Source organism: Lepidochelys kempii, chromosome 1 (genome assembly GCF_965140285.1).
Source record: "Lepidochelys kempii isolate rLepKem1 chromosome 1, rLepKem1.hap1, whole genome shotgun sequence".
Taxonomy (NCBI): Eukaryota; Metazoa; Chordata; order Testudines; family Cheloniidae; genus Lepidochelys; species Lepidochelys kempii.
Genome location: NC_136380.1, coordinates 68,796,883 through 68,819,281, shown reverse-complemented (window position 1 = coordinate 68,819,281; position 22,399 = coordinate 68,796,883). Strand labels below are relative to the sequence as shown.

The 22,399-nt window shown below is 41.1% G+C and overlaps 1 protein-coding gene across 1 annotated transcript in view; it reads left to right on the top strand.

Moving 5' to 3' along the window:
* The window catches only part of DIAPH3 (diaphanous related formin 3), a 504,443-nt gene that overhangs the window by 342,397 nt on the left and 139,647 nt on the right, over positions 1-22,399 (top strand). Inside the window, exon 24 of the mRNA XM_073325081.2 lies at positions 20,909-21,073. Within this exon, the coding sequence (XP_073181182.2) occupies positions 20,909-21,073 (165 nt within the window). The remainder of the gene's footprint in view (positions 1-20,908; positions 21,074-22,399) is intronic.

The following is a 22,399-nucleotide window of genomic DNA, read 5'->3' as shown; positions in this document are numbered from 1 at the left end:
TAATAAAAAATCAAATTGCCAGTTCAATTAACTGGATAGATCCATTGGATACATCTAGAGAGAGTCTACATGATGGTTCATTAATATATCTAATGGTTCAGAACTTAAACCCACAAAAGTCAGAAGCTTCAAAATTATGGCTTGCACAGTAACACACTCTTTAAAAAGTACCATAGTACTCGTGTGTGTGTGTGAGAGAGAGGGGGAGAGAGGGTGAATGTCCATATAAACTGATACAATCTGTATAGTGGATAAAAAAAAATGAAGAGGGTTGAGGGAAGGCATTGTATATCAAAAGTACTGACAATGCTGGTGAACTACCGGACAATGAGAAGTATGGTTATGAAGTTCTGTAGGACACAAATAGAAATGACAGGATTAAGGGGAAACTGAAAAAATTCTAGGCTAACTTTGAGTGCAGAAATCTACAAGATATGATACAAAAAGAAAGATAGGGTATAAAACAAACCTTAATTAAGTAATTGCTTAACTGAGTACCAATACCATCTTTTGTAAGTTTTTCTTTTAATTTTGATTGCTTAACTAATGAAAAGGACTTGAGTGTTAAATTTAGTTTAGAAGAATTTTATTAAATACCCTTCACAATCACACCTAATAGTTTAGGATATAAGAAGATAAAAATAATATTGGACTATGGTTTGGTCAACATAAACGAGAAAACAGGTCAACTCTGGTGTTGCTAAGGCAACGGGGTGGTACAGGAACAGGGAGAATTCAAAGCTAAAGCACAAGACAATTTAGTCTGTTACTTATATGCCAACTCACCAAAGTCTCTCTCCCAACAGTTCTATAGACATCAACCCTTTTAACCTACTTCCTCACAGATTATATTAGCCCCAGGATCTGACTCACATTCCCAACTATCTAACATAAACTCCTATATTTATGGCAGACTGTTTAGACGAAATGTAATTTCAAGATTCTTCTACGCTTCTGTCTTATGTCTATGCACCTAGAGCTTGACAGGCAATATGAAACCCTTAACTATAGTAGACACATGTACCGTGTTCCACTATCTTACTTAAAAAGAAAAGGAGTACTTGTGGCACCTTAGCTCACGAAAGCTTATGCTCAAATAAATTTGTTGGTCTCAAAGGTGCCACAAGTACTCCTTTTCCTTTTGCAGATACAGACTAACACGGCTGCTACTCTGAAAACTATCTTACTTAACAACGGTGACTTGATTAACTTCTAAGCTACTGTACAAAATCTTGATTGGAACCTGTTGTAAAACAAGGAGAGACACTGCAATTGGGGCTTATTTTCCAGTCTGTTTGTGCCACACATATTGTTGCATCAGCTTGTGTAAGACAAGTTAGGCTGTAACTGTTGGTACAGTCATCTTGGGAAATATCTCAAACACCGTCTGGTTTGCTCCAGTCTGCAACTTATCTCCACGAGCCCCTTTTTTTAATGCATTCCTTGGCCAACTTTGAAATTTTGCTTGCTCATGTTGCAGTTTCTCCATCAGCACCTTGCTCACTTTTGAAATGTCCAGTTTTAAGTTCGTATAATGTATACAAGGTCCCTCCATGTTCTTTATGCCTTTTAAACTTGTTTTAACAGTCCATTATACAAAGCTAAGTTGCTTTAAGACCTGTTAGTCTCAAGCAGGCTGGAACAGCTGTATAAATCTTCTTGTTTTAACTACAATGGTGGGGCATTTGCACTGATCTGAGTCTGTGCATTATTAATACAACAGTTACATTTCTAATTATTCCATTTGTGATCAAGTGTCCTTATAAACACACTACTTGGTTTCAGTTCCTTTATGTACTACCTTTTTTAGCCCTGGTGTATTTCACTAACTTGATAGCATAAACATGGTTCACTTCAAATATTAGTCTTACTTCTACTATTACTTTACTTGTCACTAAATTAGAATCATAGAATATTAGGGTTGGAAGAGACCTCAGGAAGTCATCTAGTCCAATCCCCTGCTCAAAGCAGTACCAACACCAAGTAAATCCTCCCAGCCAAGGCTTTATCAGTCCAGGCCTTAAAAACCTCTAAGGATGGATATTTCACCACCTCCTTAGGTAACCCATTCCAGTGCTTCACCACTCTATTCGTGAAATAGTGTTTCCAAATATCCAACCTAGACCTCCCCAACAGCAACTTGAGACCATTGCTTCTTTTTCTGTCATCTGCCACCACTGAAAACAGCCTAGCTCCATCCTCTTTGGAACCCTCCTTCAGATAATTGAAGGCTGCTATCAAATCCCCCCTCACTCTTCTCTTCTGCAGACTAAATAACCCCAGTTCCCTGAGCCTCTCCTTGCAAGTCATGTGCCCCAGACCCCTAATCATATTTGTTGCCTTTCGCTGGACTGTCTCCAATTTGTCCACATCCCTTCTGTAGTGGGGGGGGACACCAAAACTGGATGCAATACTCCAGGTGTGGCCTCACCAGTGCCAAATAGAGGGAAATAATGATTTCCCTCAATCTGCTGGCAATGCTCCTACTAATACAGCCCAATATGCCATTGGCCTTCTTGGCAACAAGGGCACACTGCTGACTCATATCCAGCTTCTCATCCAATGTAATCCCCCGGTCCTTTTCTGCAGAACTGCTTCTTAGCCAGTCGGTCCCCAGCCTATAGCGGTGCATGGGATTCTTCCTTCCTAAGTGTAGAACTCTGCACTTGTCCTTGTTGAACCTCATCAGATTTATTTTGGCCCAATCCTCCAATTTGTCTAGGTCACTCTGGACCCTATCCCTACCTTCCAGCATATCCACCTCTCCCTGCATTTTAGTGTCATCTCAGAACTTGCTGAGGGTGCAATTAATCCCATCATCCAGATCATTAATAAAGATGTTGAACAAAACCGGCCCCAGGACCGACCCTTGGGGCACCCTGAAACCAGCTGCCAACTAGACATCGAGCCGTTGATCACATTCATAAATCAATATGAATGCAATCCCTTTTTTTTTTTAAACAGGATTGCCCATGAGGTTAAACCTGTCATTAAAGGTTACAGTATTTTGCCCAAAGCTGTATTGCTTGTAGTTGACTTCCTTTTTATACATATAACTTCTTTTAATCATAATATTAGATTCCATCAAGCTCCCTGTTTTTCATGACTGTATCTGGCACATCATATAATAACTTAATGTTTGATATCATTTTTTTAAATTAATTCATTCACAGATGAGGGAAGGGGGGAAGAAAGGGAACTTTATTCAGCTGTACCAAATTACACTCTTGTGAAAAGCTCCAGAGACTCTGTTTTCTCAGACACTCTGAAGAAATCTTACCATTAGATCTTGAGTTTTCTCTCTCAGCCCTCTGTCTCATCTTTTTTAAACAGCCTTGATGCCTGGGCAATTATTAAATAGTAGTAACTCATAACTTTGGGGCCTTTCTTCTTACATCTCTCCTCCCCTCTCCCCTTTTGATAGGGAGATAGACTTTGGACCATATCCATTTCAAAAGAACAACTACTGACTAATGCTGCAGAACAATTTCATTGTATACAAAAAAATGACTATTCTATTAAATTAAAAAAGCCGCCTTTAGCTTTTTCTAGGCAACTGAGTAATCCTTATATAGAAAGCATTGCTTAAACATATTTTCTGTGTAAAATAGCCTTAATTAAAGCTTGCTAACAGCAGAAGAAAATTATGCTCATGAAAGTTTTGTCAGCATCAACTTTATAGGCATGTTTCCATTGTCAACCATCAGTATCACTGGTAGGTAAACTTTTAAGCCAACCAAAGTTGTTCTTCTAGCCCTTGCTCATGTTGATTCCATTCTAGGTGTGTGCGTGCCCACATGCACAGTCGTCGGAGATTTTTGCCTTAGCAGTATCCGCAGGGTTGGCTATGGCGCCCCCTTGAGTGCTGCACTCATGCACTGAAATATTAGGTGCTGCCGACCCTATGCCCTCTCAATTCCTTCCTACGTCCCGTGACAGTTGGTCGAAGTGCCTCATCTTGCACTGCAAGAGCATTAGGGGTTCTTTTCAGCCCATTGTCCGTCGTCTTTGTATATAGTTTGTAGGTACTTAGTTCATCATTAAGTTAAGTGTTAGGTTAGTTTGGTAGTTGGAGTCCCGGTTGGGACTTCACCCCAGAGTGGGGCATGCCCAGTTCTTCAGGCTTCAAACCATGATTGTCATGCAACAGGCCGATGCCTATTAGTGACCCCCCCAGAACATCTGTTTGAAGTGCTTAGGAGAGTCCTGTGAAAAGGACAAGTGCAGAATCTCTAAAAACTTTTGCCCTAGAACCCAAAAGGAATGGGATATCTGCTGGAGGGCCCTACTCATGGAGGCTGTGCTTCGTCCTGCGTCGGAGCCCTCCCGCTCTGACCCACGCTGAGCACCTCAGCATCGGTACAGAGCGCACTGCCAGCACCGGGGTCTGCCTGGCACTGTTCCCCATCGCTGGTGCCTAAGAAGCAGCAAAAGAAGGGCCCCCTGTCACCACAGGGCAAAGAGGCTTCAAGCAAAGGACCTATGACAGGCCATGTGCCCAGTCTAGGGTTTCATGGGAGTACCACTGCAGTCTGAGCCCCCAACCTGGCCAAGGATCCGACTCCAACTCCCGGGAATGGCAAGAGACCTGGCTTTTCCTACAGCCCTCATTTCCCAAGTGGCCCCAGCAGCTAAGGAACAAGCAGGCCAACCGGCACTGCAAACGCCGTGCTTGACTCAGCCAAGACCCCAGCACCTAAGGGCAAGCCGGTCTTGGGACTGCCCCATAGGGCAGTGGATCACCCTCGGTCCCTGGATGGCAGGTGTAGATCCCCATCTCCGCAGCCTAGGACCACGGCACCGCACCCTCTGTCTCCAGTCAGAAGGTCCAGGTCCCCAACGCCATGCTCTCCCCTACCAGGCATGGGACACCAGAGTTGAGGCTCTGGTCCCTGTACCCTGGTCTCCAAGACATCAGTCCCCACCCAGGATGGAATCGCTCTGTATCACATCACCGATCTCCACCTCCCAAGTACTGCTCATTGGCCAGACACTGATCCTAGCCCATGTCTCACAGGTCACCGACCAGGGTCAATCATCAAACTTGGGGTTCGACAGCCCTGCCCTGGTCGCCAGAAGAGTAATGGTCTGAGTCGGACCTGGAGCTCAGCCCCTTGCCAAGGAGCGGTGAGTCACCACCGACCCACGAGACCGGTATGTCACCTGCAGTAGTGGCATGGCAGCCTGGACAGTGGCCCGCTCAGTGGCCATACTGGAACCGGCGGGCGTGCTTGTAATCCCCGTCCCATGTTTCCACCAGTCCTCCCTGGCCACCTCGAACAAGCCGCCTCCGGCACCGCCAGCAAATCCAGCACAGAAAGAAGGCAGAAAAGAAGTACTGCATCCCTGGAAAAGGGTTCAAATATTTGTACATACACCCTCCAGCAGCGTCACTGGTTGTGTCCGCTGTTAATGAAAGGAACAGGCAGGGCCAAGTCAGTGGCATGTCAAAAAACAAAGACGCCAAGAGACTGGATTTGTTTGGCAGAAAAGTTTATTCAACTGCCAACCTGCAGTTTCGAGTGTGTAACCACCAGGCCTTGTTAGGCAGGTACAATTTTAATCTGTGGGACTCCCTTAACAAATTCAAGGAGGCCTTCCCACAGGACCGAGCCCAGGAGTTCACCGCTTTAGTGCACGAAGGCACAATGGTGGTGAGTGGGGCCCTTCATGCGGCCTAGGATGTTACGGACTCAGAGGCCAGGGTGGTCGCCTCTGTGGTGGCCATGAGGCGCAGCTCGGTGTTATCCCTAGAGATGCAGGCCACCATTCAAGACCTCCTGTTTGAGGGGCCAGGGCTCTTCTCCGAGCCTCCAGGCACAAGGCTCCACGGCCTTAAAGACTCCCGTGCTACCCTCTTTTCTTGGGCCTTCATACAGCTCAGCAGGCCAGGAAGCCATTTCGTCCTCTGCCTCCCCTGGCTAGGTCCTGGGGGACTTCCCCGGCTGAGCACCTACAGGAGAAAGGGTAAAGAAAATGGTCTAAGCAGCAACACCCGTTGTCTTCCCATTAATCTGCTCAGCCTGGCCCTTCCCGAAATCAAGGAGACCAGAAGCAGACATTTTGAGCATATGATCCAGAACAGTGCCCCAGTCATTGCCCAGGATCCACCCTCCCACTCTTTCCTTGACTGCCTGTGCCCCTTCCTGTTGGCCTAGTCTCAACTGACCTCGGACCATTGGGTGCTTGAAGTAATATCTTCAGGTTACACCCTGCTGTTCATGAACGTCCTTGCTTTCTAGCAATGTTTAAAGTGTGTTATCCATAGAAATGCATGTTGTTTGAAAGTGTCAACAATCTTAAATTTATTTTTACAAAAGGCTGGATTTAGATTATATAGCAGGATTTTTTATCCTATTTGTGGCATCTATTAACTGGATCTGTTGCTTTATCTGTTCCTCAGATCCAGGGAGGAGCTCAGATTCTTTAAATTCTACTTGGCTTTCAAGAATTTCAGGGGGAGAAAAAGCAGTTTCCTCAGGATCTATCTGTTTTCCTGAGAGAACCAGCTGGTCCTCAACCAACTCACTCTGGATCGCCTTGTAACAGTGATTTTCCCAGATTGGCTCCAAGGTAATCATCACTGTGGGGAAGTCTGAATCAGTTTGCCATGGCTACTTTCTTGTAGTATTTCCTCTGACATTGCTCCAATTATAGGAATCCTAAGCTCAAAGCAATAGAATCTTTCAACAACCAAATAACAAACTTCACTTTGAGAAGGAAACCTGACTGCACTCTGCATGGGATTAGTCACTAGGAGGAAACACGGTTCTTTCCACAAGATCTAAATCCAGTGGCTACAAATTCTCTGCAGGAGTTGAAAAAGGCTTGTTTACCTTGAAAATTCTGCCCTTTCCTAATGACAGGGCACATAGTCCCCCACCACGGCTCCCAGCAGAGATTTAGAGGATCCATTTCAGAGACTACCTGACAAACTTATGGAATACTCTTTTCTGAGCACATTTGTCTAGGGTCACTAGAAAGGGGGGTATGAGCCATGCATATTTTGTGACCACAAAACTCCATGAATCAAATCCACATAACCTCCTTATACTCCTATGTGCACAGCTGGTTCCTGATCTTTCACTACCTGTACATAATCATAGAAATGTAGGGTTCAAAGGGACCTTAAACAGTCAACAAATCTAGCCACCTGTGCTGAGGCAGGATTAAGTAAACCCAGACTATCCTGGACAGGTGTTTGTCCAGCCACTTGTTAAAAATCTCCAATGATGGGGATTCCACAACCTCCCATAGTAGCCTATTTCAGTGCTTAACTACCCTTATGGTTAGAAAGGTTTTCTTAATATCTAACCTAAATCTCCTTTGCTGTAGATAAAGTCAGTTTACTTCTTGTCCTACCTTCAGTGGACATGGAAAATGATTGATCACTGTCTGCTTTATAACAGCCCTTATAACATTTGAAGACTGTTATAAAGCCCCCCTCCTCAGTTTTCTTTCTCAAGACTAATCATACCCAGTTTTTTAACCTTTCCTCATAGATCAGGTTTTCTAAACTTTTTGTCATTTTTGTTGCTCTTCTGTCAACTCTCTCCAATTTATCCACGTCTTTCCTAAAGAATTGGGCACAGTATTCCAGCTGAGGCCTCACCAGTACCAAGAAGAGCAGGACAGTTGCCTCCTGTGTCTTACATAGGACACTCCTGTTAATATACCCCAGAATGATATCAGCCTTTTTCACAGCCGCATCACATTGTTGACTCATTCAATGTGTGATCCTCCATTATCCCCAGATCCTTACCAGCAGTACTACCACCTACCCTTTCCACATTTTGTAATGGAGCATTTGATTTTTTTTTCTTGCATTAGTGTAGTACTTTGCATTTGTCTTTATTGAATTTCATCTTGTTGAACTCAAACCCATTCTCCAATTTGTCAAGGTCATGTTGAATCTAATCTTGTCCTCTAAAGTGCTTGCAACGTCTCCCAACTTGGTGTCGTCTGCAAATTTTATAAGCATACTCTCCACTCCATTGGCCAAGTCATTATTAATGAAAATATTGAATAGTATTTGACACTAGATTGCTGCCTGTTGGACCCCATTAGATTTGTCATCCCACTTTGACAATGAACCATTGAAAACTACACTTTGAATACAGTCTTTCAATCAGTTGTGCACTCACCTTATAGTAATATCATCTAGACCACATTTTCCTAGTTTGCTTATGAGAATGTCATGTGGGACTGAGTCAAAAGCCTTACTAAAATCAAGGAATGTCACGTTTACTGCTTCCTTCTATCCACTAGGCCAGTAATCCTGTCTAAAACGGAAATTGGGTTTGGCATGATTTGTTCTTGACAAAACCTTGCTGGCTATGCCTTGTAATCCAATGTACCTTATAATGCAATAAGTTCCCATTGCCAACCTGAATATTTAATGCATATATACCCTGATTCCTCAGAGGCCCTTTCTGTTATTGCACTGTGCAGAATACTTTTTTCTTGAGCACGATCACTGTTTGTTTATGGACCTTGACTAACCTCTTAAACCATTCCATCCTAACGAGAGTTTTCTCAAAGGTCAAATTCATAAATGCCTCTTCCACCCATAAGCCTTCCAGCACAGTACTCAGAAAAATCTTTCCTTTTCCTTTTAGAGAGATATCACGCACATAAGCCCCACTACATTTAAGATCATAGTTGAGTTTTACAAATGACAGAAGACTGTTGTGAAGATTCAAAGTCTGCCTGTTTAAAAAAACAAAAACAAAAAACAAAACAAAAAACTTCCTCTTTCTGTATCCACAGACTGCAGCATTTCTGCAGACTCACATTTTAACTCCTTTATCTCTTTGCTGTTGCTTTCTGAGCTTTGGCTACCTACCAGATTGTTTCCAATTTCTACACCTGAATGCCTTAACCAGTCCTCTTTTGGGGCCTCACAATCACCTTCAGCGCTGGTTGGGATTTTGGGTGACAATCTACAGTTGCATTGCCTTTTTCTCAGTAGTTAACTTGTAAGGATTAGGCTTAGAAACCTGTGCCCACAATGTATAACTATGGCAATTTAATTAGAGGACTGAAATTCATTAGTAAATTATTCCTAATTAACAAGACTTCAACCTCACATGAGGTGACATACACAGGATGGACCACACTATGTCCCCGAAGTTAGATTCATCCACAGATATCCACAGTACTCACCCTGTCTTGGGTATAATTGGTGAACTTGGCTATACTGTGTTGTGGGAGAAGAATTCTGCCTGCTGACTGTAGTCCTGACTGGTTAATCTGGCCAAACACTCTTTCTATCATTAGTCATTTCTTCCCCCAGCTAGGAGAGCTAGACACATCACAGTGCCTTGTATCCTAACTTTAAAATACAGCCTCTGCAAAGATTCATGGGGGAGAACTTCCCCTAAGAAAACTCACCCTGTATTTAGAACTAGTTGATCCACCAGAACAAAATCAAATTCTGCCTGCTATGTGACTGGTCATTTTGAATGGTTGTGGATTCCAACCCCTTTCGAAGAGACTCTTCTTCACCATGGCTGAAAGTCAAGCTCAGTCCTGGTGTGGGATTGGATCTCATCATTAGTCAGCTATTTTGGGGACAGATTCCAATGCAGAAAGACTTGTTCTGAGGACATCCTGGTCTAGTGGCATCATCGCATGATGGGAGCTTGGTGAGTCATCAGAGACAATAACTGATTTGATCTGCGTACAGTTTTTGAAATCTGCTTGCTTCAGGATTCTGACTCCTCTAGCCAACACCTAGAAGGTTTATCTCAGCTGGAGTTTTTCTTTTTTCAGCCACTTTACCTGCCACTTCAGGTGTTAGGCTGTAACTGCCTGGCTCCTCTCTCTCTGTGGAGGAAAGAGAAGGTTCTTTAATCAGGGTAATTCTCTATCTTCTATTTCTAAAGCATTCTCTTCATATTTCCAAGTGTAGGCTTTACCCTGTGGATCATTTAACATTTTAGCACCTCCCACACCGAAGGGGTCTCCTATGATCTGATGCGTGGCTATGATGTCTTATTGGTGTTACCCCAGGATCCACCAAAAGCTCTATTCTGCTCCAAAAAGAGGAGGGCAACTTCTCAATATACAACTTCATGAGGTAGGCACAGTCATTTGGGTCACCACTATTACTCCCAAATAAAGACCCAGGGTTCCCCCACAATAGCTCACCTATTATCCCTTCCTGGGTTTACCAGAGGTTCCCTTCTGTTGACTCATTTATCTGTTTTTGTAATGTGAACGTGGGCCCAGCCTAGAGAAATTGCCAGGATTTTGCAGGAAACACTTTTAGCAAAAACTTCCCAGTAGAGCTTAGACCTGCTACCCTGGGAGGAAGGACATTGATACAGACCTTGGATATAATTGTTTGACACACAGGCAGTATTCTTCTGCAACAAAGTATTTTTTTTTAATTTAGCATAACCAGTCTTCCCTGATACAATTAATCTAAACAAAAACATCAAAGCATAAACATAAATCCCTTTGCACTATCCTTGGGTACAGTTTAAAAGTACCTGAACCATAAACATATACAGGTTTCAGAGTGGTAGCAGTGTTCGTCTGTGTCAGCAAAAACAACAAGGAGTCCTTGTGGCACGTTAGAGACTAATAAATTTATTTGGGCATAAGCTTTTGTGGGCTAAAACCCACTTCATGAGATGCATGGAGTGGAAAATACAGTAGCAGGTATATATACACAGTACATGAAAAGATGTGAGTTGCCTTACCAAGTTGGCAAAATAGGGTGTATGGTACATAACATGGTCCCTGTCAGCAAATGGTTGATTTTAATATATGCTGAAGGTTAGAGTTTTACACAGCTTTTGAAAATACAATTAGAATTCATAAGGGGTACATAGATTCAAACGGACACAGCACACAAATATGACCACCGTGGTCAGTGACAGGCATTGTGGGACAGCTGCTGGAAGACTGTTGGGGTGGGGGTCAGTGCTAACGAGACAATTCAATTAACAGTAGAATACCAAGGGAGGAAAAATCACTTTTGTAGTGATAATGAGGGTGGCCCATTTCAAACAGTTCACAAGAAGGTGTGAGTAAAAGTAGGGGGAAATTAGTTTTTGTAATGACCATCCACTCCCAGTCTTTATTCAGGCCTAATTTGATGGTGTCCAGTCAGCAGATTAATTCCAGTTCTGAAGTTTCACGCTGGAGTCTGTTTTTGAATTTTTTTGTTGAAGAATTGCCACTTTTAAGTCTGTTATTGAGTGTCCAGGGAGATTGAAGTGTTCTACTGGTTTTTGAGTGTCATAATTCCTGATGTCAGATTTGTGTCCATTTATTCTTTTGCGTAGAGACTGTCTAGTTTGGCCAATGTACATGGAGGGGGAGCATTGCTGGCACATGATGGCATATATCACATTGGTAGATGTACAAGTGAACAAGCCCGTGATGGTGTGGCTGATGTGGTTAGGTCCCTTGAATAGATATGCGGACAGAATTGGCACTAGGATTTGTTGCAGAGTTTGGTTCCTGGGTTAGTGTTTTTGTTGTGTGGTGTGTAGTCGCTGGTGAGTATTTTCTTCAAGTTGGGGGGCTGTCTGTAAGCGAGTCCTCACTAGACTAGATGCAATAAATCGACCCCCACTGGATCGATCACTGCCCGTCGATCCAGTCGGTAATGTAGACAAGCCCTAAGCCTCCTTCTTTTCTGTCAGTGGTACTGCAGCTGCTGTGGCTGCTGCTTCTCCTTTGAGGTCGTCTTCTTTGCTGTTCTTCACTGTTTTAGGTTTCTTTCTTCTGATCTTATCTTCTGATAGCTCCCTATCTTGACTGACTTTTGCCTGCTGACTGCCTGTCTTTTATTGAGTTTTACCAGCCACTAGACCCTTTCAAATTGGCTTGTTTCCCAATCCTGACATTAGCATACTCTATCCTCCAGTCTATCCTCCGACTCTCTCTGATTGGTCCATACTTATAGTCCAATTACAACTGCTAAATCCGGCTGTCAATTAAAGCTGTTACATAACAAGTCTTAGTATTATGGTCTGTTTACTATAATAGTCTGGTGACCCTCACCTAGTTTTGGCCTCTGCATGCCTGACTGACCCCTTCTTGCAGTGTTGGAGTGACCTTTGGCCCCGTCTACACTTGTCTGCCTGCCAACATACTAGCCAAAGTCTAAACTGAAACGTCTAGCTACTCTTATTGGCTGTGTGCCAACATTTTACACATACCGAATTACAACACTATTAAACTGTAAACAATTACCTCGTTCCTTTTAATATGTATTTAATTGTTAATTTATGCATCTTAATGTTTACTACTATTGCCACTTTATTTCTTACCAATTCAGTTAATTTTATTTTGGTTCTTCCCCTATTTTCAGTTAATGGAGGCAAAGCAATTTTTTCAGTGCTGTGCTTAGGAAACAGAACAGAGCAGCTCAAAAGTTCTCATATCAACCATCTTCTATAGCGGAGACACAGATTCTTTTAATTTCATCATACAAAATTCTAGGAGTGTCATCCTTATGGAACTTTACCTTGTAGATAAAAGCTGTAGAATTAATTATGTCAGTGTAGTGAGTGATCTGTTTGAAATTTCTATTTACTCTGAGAATAGCATATCCAACCAACTGTAAGCTTGTGAATCCAAGCTCCTTTTCTGTGAGGATCAAATTGCTCCAATTGCTTGGCCTCCCCAGACAGCTCTTTCCTATTTGATGTAGGGGTGTCAGTCTTTGAGTTTGGAGGCACGATTCTAGGGGGCACCTGAGCTGACCCAACGGGTACTGCTAGGGCAAAACCTAATTGAAATAGATATGAGTAACACGAAGAACAACAGTTACAAAAGCTAGGTAACCGTTTTTTTACAGACCTGGTCAAGACCCCCCTCCTGGAAACTTAGTGAGGGACCAGGTTTGGATTCAGACACGGGATCCTGGGTGTTTCTGAGCCAGCAGATTCTGAGCATTGTCCAGGCACTGCCTCTGTTTTTTGTCTCCGATACTCATTCCTAGGGTTCAGTTTCCTTGTCTGGTCCTCTCTTGGAAGTCTGGTCCTCTTTCTTGTGGTCCAGCTGCTGTAGGCACCAAGACCAGTGCTGATCCTCCTGTTCCTCTGCCCAAAGTCTCCTCAGTAGCTTAAGTACACCCTTTCCCAGAGCACTACCCTCATGGATACTCTGGTTTATTTTTTGCCCCTTCAGGGACACGTGACCAATACAGCTAGGAACCCAGAGGCTTTGCAAAGTAACTTCTTAAACACTTACACCATTAATTCTTAGAGAAATCCTAGAGACTTACAGATCCATTGGGGTGGGGGGAAGGCATGGAGAGGTTCATGCACACAAAAACCCTTCCTCTAGTGTCAGCACCACTCTGAGAATCGACTAGTTCTGGATCGCTCTTTTAAAGGCCCCAGACAATAATCTCCTCCTGTTCAGCCTTCAGATTTACTCTCTCTTCCCCTGTAACAAGCTCTTAGCTGCTTCAGATCTGGAAGTCGGAAGGCTTCTTCTAATTCAGAAAATGTGTCTTTTTGTGATTTCTAAACATCACAGAATTTGAGATTTTAAAAGCCATTTCTAAAATCATCTATCTTTGTTTCTGCTTTGCTGCTGGCAAATTTTGACTGCTCCACTCCCCCATTTTTGCAGACAACCTGGGGAGAAAAACCCATCTCCTTCAGCTTGGCCAATATTTTTCGCATCTCCATTGTATTGCCAGGGCAAAGTCATTTTGTGTTAACAACCTCTTTGATTTTCTGCTTCCAAATAGGGTGTATGGTACATAACATGGTCCCTGTCAGCAAATGGTTGATTTTAATATATGCTGAAGGTTAGAGTTTTACACAGCTTTTGAAAATACAATTAGAATTCATAAGGGGTACATAGATTCAAACGGACACAGCACACAAATATGACCACCGTGGTCAGTGACAGGCATTGTGGGACAGCTGCTGGAAGACTGTTAGGTTTGGCAGAAGTAATGCAGTGTCTACACTTGTGTGGCATCAACCATGGTTCTATATCGTTCGGAGAGGTGGTGGTGTTATGTCAGCATAATGGGTGTTTACATCAGTGGGAGACACATTTAAGAGTAAACACATACACAACTAGGTATAGGCAGGCAGCTTACATTGATCTAACTTTGTAGTGTAGACTTGGCCTTATAATTTAGCAAGAGGTGGCATGCAAAAATCATAAGGGTGAAAGACACATTCCCTGCTACGGCTGCCTTCAAATGTATTTTTAAAAATGCTTATTCTGCCAATATTGTGCTATAGATCTAAGCCCCATAAAAGATGGTACCTTCAGAGAAGCAGAAATCTGCTGCATTTTTTTCTGTTTTGACAAAAATTGTCTGACCACTTTCTTTTGCTATCTTTTTTTTTTAACTGCCTTATGTGCTCTGATAAATTTAACCTTACAGTTTCATTTTCTGTTTTTACTAGGGCGGTCAAGCGATTTAAAAAAAGTAATCACGATTAATTGGGCAATTAATTGCGCTGTTAAACAATAATAGAATACCATTTATTTAAATATTTTTGGATGTTTTCTACATTTTCAAATCTATTTCAATTACAATACAGAATACAGTGTACAGTGCTCACTTTATATTTGTTTTTATTTTAAATATTTGCACTGTAAAAAACAAAAGAAATAGTATTTTTCAATTCACCTAATACAAGTACTGTAGTGCAATCTCTTTATCATGAAAGTTGAACTTACAAATGTAGAATTATGTCCCATAAAACCCTGCATTCAGAAATAAAACAATGTAAAACTTTAGAGCCTGCAAGTCCACTCAGTCCTACTTCAGCCAATCGCTCAGACAAACAAGTTTGGTTACAATTTGTAGAAGGTAATGCTGCCCGCTTCTTGTTTACAATATCACCTGAAAGTGAAAAAAGGCATTCACATGGCACTGTTACAGCCAGTATCGCAAAATATTTACGTGCAAGATGCTCTAAAGATTCATATGTCCCTTTATGCTTTAACCACCATTCCAGGGGACATACGTCCATGCTGATGATGGGTTCTGCTCAATAACAGTCCAAAGAAGAGTAGACCAACGCATGTTCATTTTCATCATTTGAGTCAGAAGTCACCAGCAGAAGGTTGATTTTCTTTTTTGGTGGTTCGGGTTCTGTAGTTTCTACATCGGAGTGTTTCTCTTTTCAGACTTCTGAAAGCATGCTCCACACCTAGTCCCTCTCAGATTTTGGACAGCACTTCAGATTCTTAACCTTGGGTCCAGTGCTGTAGCAATGTTTAGAAATCTCATATCGGTGCCTTCTTTGTGTTTTGTCAAATCTGCAGTGAAAGTGTTCTTAAAACGAACAATGTGCTGGGTCATCATCCGAGACTGCTATAACATGAAATATATGGCAGAATGCGGGTAAAACCGAACAGGAGACATACAGTCCTCCCCCAAGGAGTTCAGTCACAAATTTAATTAATGCATTATTTTTTTAATGAGCATCAGCATGGAAGCATGTCCTCTGGAATAGTGGCTGAAGCATGAAGGGGCATACAAATGTTTAGCATATCTGGCACGTAAATGCCTTGCAACGCCAGCTACAAAAGTGCCGTTTATTCCTACCATTTGTTTCCTATCTTTTAACCAGTTATCAGTCCATGAGAGGACCTTTCCTCTTACCCCTTAAGAGCCTTTGTTGAGGGTTCTTGTCAAAGGCTTTCTGAAAATCTAAATACACTATATCCACTGGATCCCCCTTGTCCACATGCTTGTTGACTCCCTCGAAGAATTCTTGTAGATTGGTGAGGCATGATTTCCCTTTACTAAAACCATGTTGACTCTTCCCAAACAAATTATGTTCATCTGTGTGTCTGACTATTCTGTCATAGTTTCAAGCAGTTTGCCCAGTACTGAACTCAGGCTTACCGGCCTGTAATTGCCAGGATCGCTTCTGGAGACATTTTTTAAAATGGGTGTCACATTAGCCACAGTCATTTGGTACAGAAGCAGATTTAAATGATAGATTACAAACCACAATTAGTAGTTCTGCAATTTCACATTTAAGTTTCTTCAGAATTCTTGGGTGAATACCATCTGGTCCTGGTGACTTATTACTGTTTGGTATACAATTTGTTCCAAAACCTACTCTGACACCTCAATCTGGGGCAGTTCCTCAGATTTGTCACCTAAGAAGAATGGCTCAGGTATGGGAATCTCCCTCACATCCTCAGCTGTGAAGACCAATGCAAAGAATTAAGTTAGTTTCTCCATATGGCCATATTCTCCGTGAGTGCTCCTTTAGCATTTTGATCGTCCAGTGGCCCCACTGGTTGTTTAGCAGGCGTCCTGATTCTGATGTACTTAAACAAAAATTTGCTATTACTTTTTGAGTCTTTGGCTCGCTATTCTTCAGATTCTTTTTTGGCCTTCCTAATTATATTTTTACACCTCACTTGCCAGAGTTTGTGCTCTATTTTCCTCACTAGGATTCAACTTCCACGTTTTAAAGGATGCCTTTTTGCCTCTCACTGCTTCTTTTACTTTGTTTTTAAGCCACGGTGGCACTTTTCTGGTTCTGTTTGGTTACTATATTTTTTAATTTGGGGTATACATTTAAGTTGAACCTCTCTTATGGTGTCTTTTAAAAGTGTCCATGCAGCTTGCAGGGATTTCACTTTTGGCATTGTACCTTTTAATTTCTGTTTAAATAATTTCCTCATTTTTGTGTAGTCCCCTTTTCTGAAATTAAACTCTACCATGTTGGGCTGCTGTGGTGTTTTCCCCACCACAGGGATGTTAAATTTAATTATATTATGGTCACTATTACCAAGCTGTCCAACTCTATTCACCTCTTGGACCAGATCCTGAGCTCCACTTAGGACTAAATCAAGAATTGCCTCTCCTCTTGTGGGTTCGAAGACTAGCTGCTCCAAGAGGCAGTCATTTAAGGTGTCAAGAAACTTTACCTTTGCATCCTGTCCTGAGGTGATAAAATGTATGGGAACACTTAAGTATTTCAAATCAATTCTTTGGATCTATGTATAAGTTCCATTTTTATATTATTCATTTTTAATATCAAAAAACCATTTTTTCTTAGCACTGCTAGTTAATGCTTTAAATCCAATTAAATGATTTAAATATCTTGTAGCATGAGTGGGTTAAAGACATTTATTGATAATTTATTTCACTGTTCTTTGTAACATTTCTTTTGTCAGTGATAAAGAAACAATATCAATTAGTAAACCTAGTACTGCACGTATTTTCCCCAGAACTTTTTGTTTTTAAATGAGATGCAAAAGAAACTGGCTACTGATATACTGAAGAGAGAGACTGTTTTTCAGAGTTTCCCATGAGAATCTCCATATCAAAATGCATAGCAATACACCACATCTCAGAGGAAGTTCTGTGATTGTTCCAGAATGGTTCCTAGTGCTGTTTTACTATCACATTCACATTAAATTTAACTAATTCTGTTGTAGAGCACAGTTTGTCCGAAACCTGGAATAGAAATTTTTCAGCTATAAAATGTGTTAATAAATAGGCCCTTGGAGCAAAATTCATTAAACTGATGGAAGGAATTTCATATTAGCCTTCCAGAAGAGGAGAGACAAGTCCATGAATCTTGACGGAAAGCTCAATGATGTTAGCTTTTAGACGTATAAGTGCTGTGTTTTCTTTTCACGATAAGGCATGGTGAAAAGTTCCTTCTACACATATTCATGTTCTTCGCTGTTGGATTTATTGAACTTGATTATTCTACAGCCCAGCATGTCTTACAATTCAGAACACTTGGGCAGCTCTCCTCTCTTTGTGGCTTCATGGAGGTGGATCAGTGTTTTCACACCACATGCTCTGGCCACAACCTCTCTACTTCCACTTGCTGCCAGGTTCTCTGCGTATGTGTTTACCTTTTCAATTTGAGCTGTTTCTCCCCATTTTTTGGATAGTGTGGAGTACTGCTCTCCCTCTCTTCTGGCTTCCTTCTCCTACCTGGGTCAATTAACCCCTCGGGGGTTAATCCTCTCTGAGCCACAACTGTAGCATCTCCTCGCCCTCTCCTCTGTTTGTCGCAGGCATGGCAGAGCATCCAGGAAAGCACAGAGTTGCATCCAAATCATGCTTTATTTGTAAGGCAGCTTGCTTAGTCTTGGCAGATGGTGAGTTGTGCCCAGCCTGTGTCTGTGTCCCCTAGGTTCCAGGGCTGCGGGCAAGCAGGTAGGAACCACAGCCCACCATGGCAGCCTCAACTCTAATGGGGGAAAGGTGGACCAGGAACCCCCATGAAGAGCAGCAAGAAGTAAAGAGGAACTTGACCACTCGAGTCAGGGTAAGTCCGAGGGGAACACCGGCAAGACAAAGAGGGGAAGCTTGCAGAGCTACAAAGAAGGGTCAGAGGAGGGACTATAACAAAAGCAGATTGGGTTCTGATAAGCTCCTGCTTTGCCCTTGGGGGTTTGTAATGTGTAAGTGGCGAAGTTTCATTTCAAAGGGTAATTGTTTCTTACTTTCCTTAGAAAGAGTTACACGAAAATAAAATACAAAATTACGGCTCTTTTTTTATGTATATTATTTATATGCTGCGGTACGTCTTTCTGAATAACTACCTTTTTTTTAAAAAAGTGGGAAATTATAGATATGAATCCTTACTTGTTTTTTTTTTTGTTTTTTTTCTAAATTGTGTCATCTAGAAGTTGCAGTAAAACTGAACTTGCATTAAAAATGTGGTTTGCTTCAATAAAGTTTAATAACTTTTAGTGTATCTGTCAACATGGCAATGAGTGTTGAAATGTGAAGGTTAACGTATACATTGAAGTCAACAAATGTGTAAATTCTTTATTATTTAAATAGCACATATATAAAAATTATATTAAAATAAATTCACAAACGTTGTTTAATGTTACTTAAGGTTGCTGTCATCCATAAACTAAATAATAAAAAAGTAGAAAACAGAAAGTTGGGGATTTTAAAAGGATTAAAAGGTTGCAAAGATAAGCACATTCAAGTTAGAAAAAGCCAGAAAGAAGGTTGTCTGTGCAGCTGTAATTTGGCCCTATGTACGTATGCATTATGATATAGTCTTTAATTACATGCATAAGTGACTACCTATAAAAAGTTTGTTGTAAGTGACTTGACCAGAATCACACAGAAACTTAGTGGCAGAGGCAATGATAGAATTTATGTCTGCAAGGCAGTGTTCATCTGCCCTAACCGTGAGACTCAGTTCTCTTCCTGCATTCACCTGCCTCATTCACTAAAAACCGTCCAACTTCTACAACAAATGAGAAGGGGGTCCAACAGACCCCCTCTGCATGACACAACACTGATTCATCCCCAGAGCAGATCTGTCCTGTGCACTGAATGAGCCAGGGGTCTTGTGTTTTTAAAGACCATATCATAGTGTATACACATGTGGCCTGAATTAAACCTGCATAGGCAACATTAATTATGGCATTTTAGTGTGAGGGTATGTCTACGCTGCGTTTAAAAAACTCCGGCTGGCCCATGCCAGCTGACTCACGCTCACGGGGCTCAGGCTAAGGGCTGTTTAATTGTGGTGTCGACATTCATGCTCGGGCTGGAGCCTGGGCTCTAGGACCCTGCAAGGTGGGAGGTTCCTAAAGCTCTGGCTGCAACCAGAGCCCAAATGTTGACATCCCTTAGCCCTAGCCAGCTGGTACCACCCAGCCACTGGTATCTAATTGCAGTGTAGAGTGTTAAATTTTGCAACCTTTTAATCCTCAATCTTCTATTTCCTTATTTTTATGGCTTTGAGTACTGTTGAGGGCAACCTTAATTAATGTTAAATGACAAGAGTTTTTTTTGGGGGGAGGGTTTGGAATATCCCTCAAAGAATAGTTCCTATGAGTTATTAGACGTACCTGAAATTACTTGGAACATTTGATGTTTGCAGTGTTGTTGTTGCTCTTTTGGTCCCAGAGTATTAGAGAGGCAAGCCAGCAGAGGTGTTAACAGGCCACTTCATCTTGACTGGTCACTTAAAATATGTTTTAACTACTTATGTTAAACATTTTGTTCCATCTTGTATTTGGCTGTGACACGCTGAGTACCTTTCCCAGACCTGACAAAGAGTTCTGTGTAGCTTGAAAGCTTGTCTCTTTCACCAACAGAAGTAGATTCAATAAAAGATATTACCTCATCTACTTTGTGTCTCTCAGAACATTTGATGCAGTTCTTGAGTATGGATTATGGGAAAACTTCAGATGATAGTTCTATGTATTTTATAGAACTCCTCAAAAGTGTATGCAAATTATAACTGTCTGCAGGGGGAGCTAGAGAGCGACATAAGCAAACTTGCCTTGCAGCAGGTAAGAATGCAACCTAAATTCTCCCATTTTACCTATAGAGAAAACCAAAGAGCTTCTGTTTCCACAAACCTGCTAGCCCTAGGACTTATATATAGCTTTGTCCGCACACACATACGTATGTGCATACGTCAAGTCTGCTATACTTGCAAAACAGTTTCCATCATAAATAGGGATTATGGTCAAAATTTGAACTCTGGATGCCTAAATCAATACTTAGGCACCCAAATAGATGTGACCTGTTTTCAAAGGATCCAAGCACCTCCCACTTCCTATTGAAGTCTTTGAGGTATGTTGTTTTATGTAACACAATATGTGGCAAACAGATTATGTACTACCTATTATTAAGGTTGCCTGTCAATTCCCATTATATGTAAAATTAATGTAAAAAATGTTTCATTCAATTAGCAAAGTAAAAAATGATCAAGAAAATTTGAGGATCATTCTTATATTATTTTTTCACTATTACCAAAGTATTCATTAAACACTGTTAGGTATGTAGTTTGTGTTGTACTTGAAATAAATGGATAATCTATTGAGATAATTGAGAGGTTTATTTGAATGTTAATGTTGGCTACAGAGAAACAGGTAGATAAATCATGATAATTTGCTTTAACTAGCTTCACTGAATGCTCTTTTAGCCTTAACAGTAATACACAGCTTTGCAGTTTATGCAAGAGAACATTACCAAAAACTTACCAGGATGCATGAGAACATGGATAAACTCTATCAAACTGTGATGGGATACTATGCCATTGATTTGAAAAAGGTTTCGGTGGAAGAATTTTTAACCGACTTGAACAACTTCAGGACAATGTTCTTGGTACAGTATGTCTATTGATGTTAAAATTGTTTTCCAGGAATGATTTGTTTTTTAGTTCAAATATTGATGGGCTATTCAATATTTTTTTCTGTCTTCTTGAATGGTAACATACATTCATATCAGAAACCCTAATTTCTACATCCCAGATTCTACAATGTAAAGAAAAGGAAATATTCATTCATTATCTTAAAATTATCTGTACCTTCAGAAGGAAAAAACTGAACTATTATAAATTAAAACTGGGTGCTTGATTTACTAGATAACATGCAGGAAGTTGTAGGGGGGCAGAAGGCAGAGAAGAGTTTTAAGTTCTTTACTTCTGTTCAGATGAAACTTCTTCTGTCTGACTTACTATAGGATACTTGTATGACCCAAGGACTTCTTAATGTGAGCTAGGAATGGGTTACAGAAATCACATAAATCTGATGTGTATATTACAGTTCACCAAAGACTATCATGTGAGGTCTCAAATGAAAGTTATTGTCATTCTGGTCCTTAACATTGTTGTGAAATATATGCAGAGATGATATGCACACATACTGAAAATATGTCATACCAAGATAAAAGTCATCAGCAAAGGTGAAAAATAGGTTTTCCTTCTGTATCCTCTGGTATCTCTTTGTCAGTAGGTAAATTAAACATTGCAAGGTCATACAATAGATGTCCATTTACATACAAAATCAACAGGAAAGAAGCAAACAGAAATAAATGAGCTGCAGAGGTTATCCTGGCTGTGTGCAAACGCAATGAATTTAGGGGGAGTTCTGTGCTGGCTGCTTCTCAAAGAAACACCAATCCTGGCTTTTGCATAAAATAGGCATAATTTTATCGGATTCTAGACACTTCCTGAGGAACCTTTTTTTATTTTTCATGGTTTATTTGATTTGTAATATATTCTGAATGCCTGGTCTTTTGTTTTTGTTTTCTTAAGAGGTCTGCTCTTTTATATCCACTATTTTTTATTTAAGGACAAAAAATATTTTTAGAAACACTTTTAGCTGCTTAGATTAAAAAAAATACTTTAGGTGAGTAACTAAAATGTTCAAAAAGATAACTTTTTAATCTTTTAATGTTATGATCTTTCATCTTTTAATGTAATTAATATTGCATATGCAGAAGCCCAAACAATGGGATGAAGGAGGTACGGGAATGGGTATGAAGGAAGAACATGATATTTTAACTCTTAGGGCATGATCTAGTACACTGAATTTATCAGTAGCTTTCCAGGCTGAAAAATCCTCCAGGAAAAGGAAAAACAATTCCAAACTTGCAGCTGACCAGCCTCTGGAGGGAGGGTTTGAAGAAAACTCGTGAAAATAAGATGAC